At 46.6% G+C, this 13,465-nt stretch overlaps 1 protein-coding gene across 1 annotated transcript in view; it reads left to right on the forward strand.

Moving 5' to 3' along the window:
- LOC120059766 (usherin-like) overlaps nt 1–13,465 on the forward strand; it is a 221,759-nt gene that overhangs the window by 205,832 nt on the left and 2,462 nt on the right. Inside the window, exons 33-40 of the mRNA XM_039008819.1 lie at nt 3,538–3,747; nt 4,158–4,396; nt 6,023–6,240; nt 6,353–6,529; nt 6,712–6,789; nt 8,607–8,836; nt 9,371–9,375; nt 11,212–13,402. Coding sequence (XP_038864747.1) covers nt 3,538–3,747; nt 4,158–4,396; nt 6,023–6,240; nt 6,353–6,529; nt 6,712–6,789; nt 8,607–8,836; nt 9,371–9,375; nt 11,212–13,402 — 3,348 coding nt within the window. The remainder of the gene's footprint in view (nt 1–3,537; nt 3,748–4,157; nt 4,397–6,022; nt 6,241–6,352; nt 6,530–6,711; nt 6,790–8,606; nt 8,837–9,370; nt 9,376–11,211; nt 13,403–13,465) is intronic.

The raw sequence follows: 13,465 nt of genomic DNA on the forward strand, positions 1-13,465 counted from the left end.
GCAAGACTATATACAGGGGGGTACCGATACAGAGTCAATGTGTGGGTTAGTTGAGGTAGTATGTACATGTAGGTAGAGTTATTAAAGTGACTATGTTGTTGTGACCTCATCACGACTGTTTTGGTGTGCTTGGACCATGTTAGTTTGTTGGTGATGTGGACACCAAGGAACTTGAAGCTCTCAACCTGCTCCACTGCAGCCCCGTTGATGAGAATGGGGGCGTGCTCGGTCCTCTTTTTCCTGTAGTCCACAATTATCTCCTTTGTCTTGATCACGTTGAGAGAGAGGTTGTTGTCCTGGCACCACACGACCAGGTCCCTGACCTCCTCCCTATAGCTTGTCTCGTAGTTGTCGGTGATCAGGCCTACCACTGTTGTGTCATCGGCAAACTTAATGATGGTCATGCAGTCAAGAGTGAAGAGGGAGTTCAGGAGGGGACTGAGCATGCACCCCTGAGGGGCACCTGTGTTGAGGATCAGCGTGGCGGATGTGTTGTTACCTACCCTTACCACCTGGGGCGGCCCGTCAGGATGTCCAGGATCCAGTTGCAGAGGGAGGTGTTTAGTCCCAGGGTCCTTAGCTTATTGATGAGCTTTGAGGGCACTATGGTGTTGAACGCTGAGCTGTAGTCAATGAATAGCATTCTCACATAGGTGTTCCTTTTGTTCAGGTGGGAAAGGGCAGTGTGGAGTGCAATAGAGATTGCATCATCTGTGGATCTGTTGGGGCGGTATGCAAATTTCAGTGGATCTAGGGTTTCTGGGATGATGGTGTTGATGTGAGCCATGACCAGCCTTTCAAAGCACTTCATGGCTACATACGTGGGTACTACGGGTCGGTAATAATTTAGGCAGTTTACCTTAGTGTTCTTGGGCATAGGGCTATGGTGGTCTGCTTAAAACATGTTGGTATTACAGACTCGGACAGGGAGAGGTTGAAAATGTCAGTGAAGACACTTGTCACTTGGTCAGCGCATGCTCGCAGTACACGTCCTGGTCATGCATCTGGCCCTGTGGCCTTGTGAATGTTGACCTGTTTAAAGGTCTTACTCACATCGGCTGTGGAGAGCGTGATCAGACAGTCTTCTGGAACAGCTGGTGCTCTCATGCATGTTTCAGTGTTATTTGCCTCGAAGCGAGCATAGAAGTAGTTTAGCTCGTCTGGTTGGCTCGTGTCACTGGGCAGGTCTCGGCTGTGCTTCCCTTTGTAGTCTGTAATGGTTGGCAAGCCCTGCCACATCCGACAAGCGTCGGAAACGGGTTAGTACGTTTGGATCTTAGTTCTGTATTGATGCTTTGCCTGTTTGATGGTTCGTTGGAGGACATAGCGTGATTTCCCGCTCCTTGAAAGCGACAGCTCTAGCCTTTAGCTCAGTGCGGATGCTGCCTGTAATCCATGGCTTCTGGTTGGGGTATGTACGTACGGTCACTGTGGGAATGACGTCATCGATGCACTTATTGATGAAGCCGATGACTGAGGTGGTGTATTCCTCAATGCCATCGGAGGAATCCCGGAACATATTCCAGTCTGTGCTAGCAAAAGAGTCCTGTAGCTTAGCATCTGCTTCCTCTGACCACTTTTTTTATTGATCTAGTCACTGGTACTTCCTGCTTTAATTTTTGGTTGTAAGCAGGAATCACGAGGATAGAGGATTATGGTCAGATTTGCCAAATGGAGGGTGAGGGAGAGCTTTGTATGCGTGTCTGCACATTTAACATGCTACTAGAAATTTGGTAAAACCGATTTAAGTTTCCCTGCATTAAAGTCCCCGGCTACTAGGAGCACCGCCTCTGGGTGAGTGTTTTCTTGTTTCCTTATGGTGGAATACAGCTCATTCAGTGCGGTCTTAGTGCCAGCCTCGGACTGTGGTGGTATGTAATGTGGCAAACCTCTTCAAGGTTATGAGCGTTTGTCACAAATTAAATGGGAAACTGTCACCAAATTACCCCAGAATGAGAGTTCTTTCAAACAGGACAGTACCTGTGTGTTTGTTTCTCCGTCCTGGTCCACCCAGGTCATAGGCAAGGTCAAGGATAGCAGGGTTCGGTACACGAATCGGGTTCTCGGTAGGTCCAGGTCCAAACACCAACAGGTAAGTCCAAAACAGTCCAGCTCATACACGGTAAATCCAGCCAATATCTATTGTCTCTTTCTCTACGGTTCATAGATCCTTCCAGCCCTCTCTTCCTCTTCCTGGTTTTTCTTGAATCTTTATGTGTGTGTCGGCTCCACCTTCTGAGGTTTCCCCTTGCTTCTGGGACTTGTAGTTTTGGCAGTCGGCCATTTTGTGATCTGTAGTTCTGATCGGGGTGACCATTTTAGTGATCGGGCAGAGCCCGTTTATTAGTTCTGCTCTCACATATCTGCCATTTATCACTCGACCCCCTTCTTTGCCACAGTAAACAGCTACAAAGAATACAGATGAAAACTCTCTCGGTAGATAGTGTGGTCTACAGCTTATCATGAGATACTCTACCTCAGGCGAGCAATAGCTCGAGACTTCCTTAGATATCGTGCACCAGCTGTTGTTTACAAAAATACATAGACCCTTGTCCGCTTGTCTTACTAGACGCCGCTGTTCTATCCTGCCGGTACATCGTATAACCAGCCAGCTGTATGTTGATATTGTCGTCATTCAGCCACGACTCCGTGAAGCATGAGATGTTACAATTTTTTGTTTAATCTTCCGCGTAACTCAACGATTTTATTCTCCAAAGATTGCACATTTGCTAGCAGAATGGAGGGAAGTGGAGGCTTATTCAATCGCCTACGAATTCTCAGAAGGCAGCCCGACCTTCGGCCCCTCTTTCTCCGCCTCCTCTTCACACAGATCACGGTGATCGGGGCCTGTTCCCGAGGAAGCAGTATATCCTTTGCGTCGGGCTCGTCAGAGTCATGAAAGGAAAAAAAGGATTCTGCCAGTCCGTGGTGAACAATCGCAGTCCTGATGTATACAAGTTATTTTCAGTCATAAGAGACGGTAGCGGCAACATTATGTACAAAAGAAGTAAAAAAAGAAGTTACAAACAACGCAAATAAACGAACAAATAACACAATCGGCTGGATGCACGTAAAACATCTGCCTTCTTTTCTCTCTCTCACTCGCTCCCACGCACACACGCGCACACACACCACACACACACACACACACACACACACACACACACACACACACACACACACACACACACACACACACACACACACACAGCCAGAAAGGTACAGTGACCGAAGTAGACTCTTTTAGTCAGGTGACAGCGATGGGAGTAGACTCACACAGACAGGGGACTAACTCTTAGACCTAGTCAAGTACATTGATGGAGGACTCCTGATACAGCCTCATAAATGAGCAGCAAGGGGGCTTTTTCCAGTTTTTTTCTGATTAGCAATTGTGTTAGTACAAGTGTTTAGTGTGTTAGTGCTGGAACAAAAGCCTGCTGGGTTGGTGACCACTGCTTTGATTTTGTACGATGATAACATACTTGTCATAAACAAAACATAATCCTAAAGTTGTGTTATTAATTTTTTTATTGACAGGTTTGGGCGGTGAATTCTGTTGGTCGTTCAGGAAGCCAATGGGCCAATGGGAGAACAGGTCCCGCCCCTCCTGAGGGTGTTGGCCCGCCAACCTTCCTGCGTATCTTAGCAACCTCGGCTGTTGTTGACATCCGCCCCCCTACAAGGCCCAATGGCATCGTCAGCCTTTACAGGGTGTTCTCAGAGGGCCCCAACGCTACACACACACTGGTAACACACACACTCTGGTAACACACACACTCTGGTAACACACACACTCTGGTAACACACACACACTGGTAACACACACACTCTGGTAACACACACACTCTGATAACACACACACACAGTCTGATAACACACACACACAGTCTGATAACACACACACAGTCTGATAACACACACACACAGTCTGATAACACACACACAGTCTGATAACACACACACAGTCTGATAACACACACACAGTCTGATAACACACACACAGTCTGATAACACACACACATTCTGGTAACAAACACTATTGAGACACACACTCACTAGTAACACACACACATACACGGGTAACACACAAGCACACACCGAAGAGATAACTTTTCTGTGACAATCTCTCTATCGGTCTCTCTCTGTCTCTCTCTCAGCTTTCAGAGGGGATATCTCGTCAGCAGACCCTCCATGGCCTGAGTCCATACACTCAGTACTGGGTAGGAGTAGAAGCCTGTACCTGCTACCAGTGCTGCAGCCAGGGCCCCATGAGTGAGCTGCGCACCCAGGCCTCCCCCCCAGCACAGCAGCCATCCCCTCGCCCAGTGGCTCTGACATCACGCTCAGCACAGGTGGAGTGGGACGAACCGCTCGCCCCCAACGGACTCATAGAGAGGTAGAGAGAGAAACACAAGCACATACAGTACCAGTCAAAAGTTTGGACACGCCTACTCATTCCAGGGTTTTTCTTTATTTTGACTATTTTCTACATTGTAGAATAATAGTGAAGACATCAACACGATGAAATAACACATATGGAATCATGTAGTAACCAAAAAAGTGTTAAACAAATCAAAATATATTTTATATTTGAGATTCTTCAAAGTAGCGCCACCCTTCGCTACACTCGCATTAACATCTGCTAACCATGTGTATGTGACAAATAAAATTTGATTTGATGACAGCTTTGCACTCTTGGTATTCTCTTAACCAGCTTGACCTGGAATGCTTTTCTAACAGTCTTGAAAGAGTTCCCACACTTGTTGGCTGCTTTTCCTTCTCTCTGCAGTCCAACTCAGCCCAAACCATCTCAACTGGGTTGAGGTTGGGTGATTGCGGAGGCCAGGTCATCTGATGCAGCACTCCATCAATCTCCTTGGTCAAATAGCCCTTACACAGCCTGCAGATGTGTTGGGTCATTTTCCTGTAGAAAAACAAATGACAGTCCCACTAAGCGCAAACCAGTTGGGATGGCGTATTGCTGTGGAAGCCATGCTGGTTAAGTGTGCCTTGATTTCTAAATAAATCCCTGACAGTGTCACCAGCAAAGCACCCCCAGACCATCATACCTCCTCCTCCATGCTTCACGTGGGAACCAAACATGCGGAGATCATACGTTCACCTATTCTGCATCTCACAGTTGCAAAGAAAAAGCCACATCTCAGACTGGCCAATAAAAAAAAAATGAAGATGAGCAAAAGAACACATACACTGGACAGAGGAACTCTGCCTGTAAGGACAGCATCCCGGAGTCGCCTCTTCACTGTTGACGTTGAGACTGGTGTTTTGCGGGTACTATTTAATGAAGCTGCCAGTTGAGGACTTGTGAGGCGTTTGTTTCTCAAACTAGACACTCTAATGTACTTGTCCTCTTGCTCAACTGTGCACCGGTGCCTCCCACTCCTCTCTCTATTCTGGTTAGAGCCAGTTTGCACTGTTCTGTGAAGGGAGTAGTACACAGCGTTGTACGAGATCTTCGGTTTCTTGGCAATTTCTCACATGGAATAGCCTCCATTTCTCAGAACATGAATAGACTGACGAGTTTCAGAAGAAAGGTCTTTGTTTCTGGCCATTTTGAGCCTGTAATCGAACCCACAAATGCTGATGCTCCAGATACTCAACTAGTCAAAAGAAGGCCAGTTGTATTGCTTCTTTAATCAGCACAACAGTTTTCAGCTGTGCTAACATAATTGCAAAATGATAAACTTGGATTAGCTAACAAAATGTGCCATTGGAACACAGGAGTGATGGTTGCTGATAATGGGCCTCTGTACGCCTATGTAAATATTCCATTCAAAATCAGCCGTTTCCAGCTACAATAGTCATTTACAACATTAACAATGTCTACACTGTATTTCTGATCTATTTAATTTTATTTTAATGGACAAAAAATTTGCTTTTCCTTCTAAAACAAAGACATTTCTAAGTGACCCCAAACTTTTGAACGGTTGAGTATATATATTTATTTATTAACACCTCTGCTTCCACTTTCACTCTGCTCTTTTCCCTTCTCTCTCTCTAGTTGTGAGCTGCACATTCGTTCCTCCTGCCCCCAGCCTCCCCAGCCAGTCCCGCCGCTCTGTGTGGAGGGACCAATAGAAATGCGGTTCTTCGGGAGGGGCAGGAACTACAACGTAACAGGTCTGCAGCCCTACTCTAGCTACCAGCTCAGCGCTACCTGTTATAACAACATGGGTAGTACCGCCTCCATCTGGACTACTGTTACTACACTCACTGAGGGTAAGGCATCTAACCCCTGACCTCTAACCCTAGCCCTGTTATAACAACATGGGTAGTACCTCCTCCATCTGGACTACTGTTACTACACTAACTCTCCCTCTCTCTTCTCCAGCTCCTCAGTATATCTCTCCATTTGAGGTGTACAGTAACCTGACTCTGGTGTGGCTGGACTGGAGTGCCTCTTTCTCTCTGAACGGTTTTCTGAGAGACTACTCACTGACAGACAACAACCTGAGAGTCTACATTGGCTTCCACAGCTACCTCTATATACCCCGCACCTCAGAGAAGAGTGAGACAACACACATACACTTCACACACACACACCTCACACACACACACACACACACACAGTCCCTCTATGAGCAATATCTTTCCATCTGATTAGTTCTGAAGATGTGTTTTTTGTAACATTACTCTACTACTCTTACAGATCTCTCTCTCCCTCCCTCCCTCCTTCCTTCCTTCCCTCAGCCCTCTCCCTCCAGGTGACCTGTACCACAGACATTGGCAGTGCCAGCACCCCTATCATCAGATACAGTCCTGCTACAGGCATGAGTGAGACAGCACACACACACACACACACACAAACTCTATGCCAGGAGTCACCAACTGGTCATTCTCGATTGATTGGTCGACAATCTTCGCCAACAATAAAGCCTTGCGTTCCTATTTTTCTTTTGTCTTGCGCTGTTGGTGATAGGTGCACTTGATTCAAGTGCATCGGGTAGGCAAAGTGTTGCCATTTTGAACCATTTAATTAGTTTGAAGGGACAAACTCCGCCTACCCAGCGTACCAGGAGAGCTAAATCAAGTGCGCCTACTGCGCTGGCCAATCGGATAGCTCAAATCACACTACAGCTTCCAGGACCCTGGCTACAGCAAAGTTTGATAGGAGCCTACATGAGATTTCATCATTTAAAAAAACATGACTAGAGCCAGTCTGTCAAAGAATACAGCAAAGAGCTGCTGTTTCTATGAGTGAGTTCATGTTTAAGTTTTTATACAGCAAAGAGCTGCTGTTTCTATGAGTGAGTTCATGTTTAAGTTTTTATACAGCAAAGAGCTGCTGTTTCTATGAGTGAGTTCATGTTTAAGTTGTTATACAGCAAAGAGCTGCTGTTTCTATGAGTGAGTTCATGTTTAAGTTTTTATACAGCAAAGAGCTGCTGTTTCTATGAGTGAGTTCATGTTTAAGTTTTTATACAGCAAAGAGCTGCTGTTTCTATGAGTGAGTTCATGTTTAAGTTTTTATACAGCAAAGAGCTGCTGTTTCTATGAGTGAGTTCATGTTTAAGTTTTTATACAGCAAAGAGCTGCTGTTTCTATGAGTGAGTTCATGTTTAAGTTTTTATTCAGCAAAGAGCTGCTGTTTCTATGAGTGAGTTCATGTTTAAGTTTTTATACAGCAAAGAGCTGCTGTTTCTATGAGTGAGTTCATGTTTAAGTTTTTATTCAGCAAAGAGCTGCTGTTTCTATGAGTGAGTTCATGTTTAAGTTTTTATACAGCAAAGAGCTGCTGTTTCTATGAGTGAGTTCATGTTTAAGTTTTTATACAACAAAGAGCTGCTGTTTCTATGAGTGAGTTCATGTTTAAGTTTTTATACAGCACTGATTAACACTATTACAAAACATAAAACATGCGTCGCCCTTCTTCCACTTGTGCTTCAACCAGCGCTGTAGCTACAATGAATGAGTAGCCAAGTGCATCGACAGCCCTGCGTTTTATTATGAGCAGCTCTCTGTGTCTATTTTAATATCGAGGAATATTTCACTTTCTCTGGTCATAGGAACAACATGAATTTGGGCATAAGGCTGAAATAATGTGGTGCGACTCGAGTTTGGTCATCAGGTAGAAGACGGTGTCCCCTCTCACCGTAGGAATGTAGAGAGCAGGGACCGTGAGAGGCTTCTCTCTCTCTCTCTCCTGACATTGATCGTCAGTTGCAGGTACCATCAGTCCAGTAAAATAAAAAAGCGAATTATTTAAATGTATCCTCAGCTGTGCTTCACAAGTGCTACACCAACTGATTTATTTAGTAATCAAAGCTCGAGTTTTGCAATATAATATGGTCTGAGAAGAACAAGATTGGCAGATCAAGCATATAATGAATATGCTGTGATAATGTATTAAACCTACTGCACAAACCTCATTCCTACAGAACTGTTTTGATGAGGTTAATGTTGCACATTTTTTAAGTCATGTTTGTTTTTTTATTCTGAGCGGTAGATCTCGGTTTGCTTTTGGACTTTTTGGAACGTGATCTTGACTCAGAAAGGTTGGTGACCACTGCTCTATGCTAACCCTAGTGTTTGGGTGTATCATATTCCTACTCTAAGCTGCACACCTCCACACTCTCTCTTCCCAGGTCCGGTGGAGCCCACCCCAGGAGGGAAGCAGGGTGTGGGGACCCAGGGAGCTCCAGTCTACTCTGAGATGTGGTTCATCCTGCTGCTAGTCTTTCTGGGTCTCCTGGTCCTGGCTGTGCTGCTGGGCCTGGTGCTGAGGAGGGCCCTGAGGAAAGAACCCTTCATTAGAGAACGCCCCCCTCTCGTCCCCCTGCAGAAGAGGAGCCAGGCGGGAGGAGACGCTTACATGGTGAGAGAGAGAGGCCCAATTCCAAACACCCCCTATCCGTAACCCTAGGTACTTTGTGTAGACCTTAAAGGATTGAATAAGTATTAGCAATGTGGTTATGGTTCTATCTTGTCATTGCTAATACCTGTCCATATGTTTTAAATTAAGTATATACACTTTTCTTATACTGAAGATTTGTGAACAGGCAGTCTTATGAAATGAGCTCTTCAATTCAGCCTCATGCCCACTAGAGGGCGATGACATCCCATGTATTATGTACGAGCAGAGGTGCCCTCTTGTGGTTCTGAAATGCCTGAATCCTTTTTCTGTATGTGTAATAATGTATGTAAAGACATTGACAACTAATTGTACATTTGCTTCAGACGATTTCAGTTTCCTTCTTTTTATATTCTGTCATTATTTTCTGTATTCCATTTCCTTCTTGCCTTCCTCTTTTTCTTCCCGTCCTTCCTCCTTGCCCGCTCTTTCCTACTTGTCCTTTCTGTTCTCCTCTTTCCTCCTCTCCTACCCCTCCTCTTGTCTCCTCCCTCTCAGAGGCCGTATTCTGACATGTGTTCTAAACATCACGCCAGTACTCTCCTCCTCACTGACCTCTCCACTGTTGCAGTAAGCCTGTCTCTGTCTCGCTGTCTGTATATGTCTCTGTCCACACACGTATCCCTTGACATGCTAATAACACGTGTGTGCTTCTACATCAGGGTTCCCCAACTGGCGGCCCACGGGTGATTTTACTTAGCCCTCCAAGTTTCTGAGCAAAAAAAAGGGGTAACACTTTACTTGACAGCCAGTGTCATACCATGTTATCACACAGTCATAATAACTATGTCATAATATGTCATAACCGCTGGCATAACCTGTCATTATTTTTTATTTTTTTATTTCACCTTTATTTAACCAGGTAGGCTAGTTGAGAACAAGTTCTCATTTGCGACCTGGCCAAGATAAAGCAAAGCAGTGCGTCAATAAACAACAACACAGAGTTACATGTGGGATAAACAAAAGTACAATCAATAAAACAATAGAAAAATCTATATACAATGTGTGCAAATTGAGTAAGGAGGTAAAGCAATAAATAGGCCATAGTAGCGAAGTAATTACAATTTAGCAAATTAACACTGGAGTGATAGATGTGCAGATGATGATGTGCAAGTAGAAATACTGGTGTGCAAAACAGCAACAAAAAAAAGTAAATAAAAACAATATGGGGATGAGGTAGGTAGTTGGATGGGCTATTTACAGATGGGCTGTGTACAGCTGCAGCGATCGGTAAGCTGCTCAGATAGCTGATGCTTAAATTTAGTGAGGGAGATATAAGTCTCCAGCTTCAGCGATTTTTGCAATTCGTTCCAGTCATTGGCAGCAGAGAACTGGAAGGAAAGGCGGCCAAGGGTAGGTGTTGGCTTTGGGGATGACCAGTGAGATATACCTGCTGGAGCGCATGCTACGGGTGGGTGTTGTTATCGTGACCAGTGAGCTGAGATAAGGCGGAGCTTTACCTAGCAAAGACTTATAGATGACCTGGAGCCAGTGGGTTTGGCGACGAATATGTAGCGAGGGCCAGCCGATTAGAGCATACAGGTCGCAGTGGTGGGTAGTATATTGGGCTTTGGTGACAAAATGGATGGCACTGTGATAAACTGCATCCAGTTTAGAGTGTTTGGAGGCTATTTTGTAGATGACATCTCAGAAGTCGAGGATCGGTAGGATAGTCAGTTTTACGAGGGTATGTTTGGCGGCGTGAGTGAAGGAGGCGTTGTTGCGAAATAGAAAGACGATTCTAGATTTAATTTTGGATTGGAGATGTTTAATATGAGTCTGGAAGGATAATATGGTCATAACACTGTCATGGCCCATATTTACACCTGTTGTGACATACACCTACATAAGAGTGTCAAAACCCACATTTATGTTCCTGAAATCTGCTCCTGCATTCATCCCAGTCATCAGCAACCGAGCATTGGAATAGGTGTATGTCTGACATCAACGTGTGCACAATTACATGATAATTTAATATGGTTAATTTAAAAAAAATTATACATAACAAACATACTGTGGGCTATGGTGTAATGGAATGTTTTGCCTTGTGTGGTAGGTTTTGTAGGTGTCATAACCAGCCATAAAATAACACATATGACACAGCAGGTCTAAATATATGGGTAATGACAGTGTTATGACCATATTATAATAGGTTGTGACAGGTTGTCAGCTGTTGTGACATGGTTATGACCATATTATAACATGTTATGACGCTGGGTGTCAAGTAAAGTGTTACCAAAATATATATATTTATTTGTTTTTTTATTGTTGGACATAAAAGACTAAAAACACCAGCAAATCAGCTCCAAGTGATTTTAATTTTGGAAATCTGTTCCCAGCTATTCTCACACCCGTATGTGCCTCAACACCGTTCTGACACGTATGTGCCTCAACACCGTTCTGACCCGTATGTGCCTCAACACCGTTCTGACCCGTATGTGCCTCAACACCGTTCTGACACGTATGTGCCTCAACACCGTTCTGACCCGTATGTGCCTCAACACCGTTCTGACCCGTATGTGCCTCAACACCGTTCTGACCCGTATGTGCCTCAACACCGTTCTGACCCGTATGTGCCTCAACACCGCTCTGACACGTATGTGCCTCAACACCGTTCTGACCCGTGTGTGCCTCAACACCGCTCTGACACGTATGTGCCTCAACACCGTTCTGACCCGTGTGTGCCTCAACACCGCTCTGACCCGTGTGTGCCTCAACACCGCTCTGACCCGTGTGTGCCTCAACACCGCTCTGACACGTATGTGCCTCAACACCGCTCTGACACGTATGTGCCTCAACACCGCTCTGACACGTATGTGCCTCAACACCGCTCTGACACGTATGTGCCTCAACACCGCTCTGACACGTATGTGCCTCAACACCGCTCTGACACGTATGTGCCTCAACACCGCTCTGACACGTATGTGCCTCAACACCGCTCTGACACGTATGTGCCTCAACACCGCTCTGACACGTATGTGCCTCAACACCGCTCTGACCCGTGTGTGCCTCAACACCGCTCTGACACGTATGTGCCTCAACACCGCTCTGACACGTATGTGCCTCAACACCGTTCTGACCCGTGTGTGCCTCAACACCGCTCTGACACGTATGTGCCTCAACACCGCTCTGACACGTATGTGCCTCAACACCGCTCTGACACGTATGTGCCTCAACACCGTTCTGACCCGTGTGTGCCTCAACACCGCTCTGACACGTATGTGCCTCAACACCGCTCTGACCCGTGTGTGCCTCAACACCGCTCTGACACGTATGTGCCTCAACACCGTTCTGACCCGTATGTGCCTCAACACCGTTCTGACCCGTGTGTGCCTCAACACCGCTCTGACACGTATGTGCCTCAACACCGTTCTGACCCGTATGTGCCTCAACACCGTTCTGACCCGTGTGTGCCTCAACACCGCTCTGACACGTATGTGCCTCAACACCGCTCTGACACGTATGTGCCTCAACACCGTTCTGACCCGTGTGTGCCTCAACACCGCTCTGACACGTATGTGCCTCAACACCGCTCTGACACGTATGTGCCTCAACACCGCTCTGACACGTATGTGCCTCAACACCGTTCTGACCCGTGTGTGCCTCAACACCGCTCTGACACGTATGTGCCTCAACACCGCTCTGACCCGTGTGTGCCTCAACACCGCTCTGACACGTATGTGCCTCAACACCGTTCTGACCCGTATGTGCCTCAACACCGTTCTGACCCGTGTGTGCCTCAACACCGCTCTGACACGTATGTGCCTCAACACCGTTCTGACCCGTATGTGCCTCAACACCGTTCTGACCCGTGTGTGCCTCAACACCGCTCTGACACGTATGTGCCTCAACACCGCTCTGACACGTATGTGCCTCAACACCGTTCTGACCCGTGTGTGCCTCAACACCGTTCTGACCCGTATGTGCCTCAACACCGTTCTGACCCGTATGTGCCTCAACACCGCTCTGACACGTATGTGCCTCAACACCGTTCTGACCCGTATGTGCCTCAACACCGTTCTGACCCGTGTGTGCCTCAACACCGCTCTGACACGTGTGTGCCTCAACACCGCTCTGACACGTATGTGCCTCAACACCGTTCTGACCCGTATGTGCCTCAACACCGCTCTGACACGTATGTGCCTCAACACCGTTCTGACCCGTATGTGCCTCAACACCGCTCTGACACGTATGTGCCTCAACACCGCTCTGACACGTATGTGCCTCAACACCGTTCTGACCCGTGTGTGCCTCAACACCGTTCTGACCCGTGTGTGCCTCAACACCGTTCTGACCCGTATGTGCCTCAACACCGTTCTGACCCGTGTGTGCCTCAACACCGCTCTGACACGTATGTGCCTCAACACCGCTCTGACACGTATGTGCCTCAACACCGCTCTGACACGTATGTGCCTCAACACCGTTCTGACCCGTGTGTGCCTCAACACCGTTCTGACCCGTGTGTGCCTCAACACCGTTCTGACCCGTATGTGCCTCAACACCGTTCTGACCCGTGTGTGCCTCAACACCGTTCTGACCCGTATGTATCCTCCTCTAAAGTTGACACGCACTGCAAACACACAATCACACACA

Source organism: Salvelinus namaycush, chromosome 15 (assembly GCF_016432855.1).
Source record: "Salvelinus namaycush isolate Seneca chromosome 15, SaNama_1.0, whole genome shotgun sequence".
Classification (NCBI taxonomy): domain Eukaryota; kingdom Metazoa; phylum Chordata; class Actinopteri; order Salmoniformes; family Salmonidae; genus Salvelinus; species Salvelinus namaycush.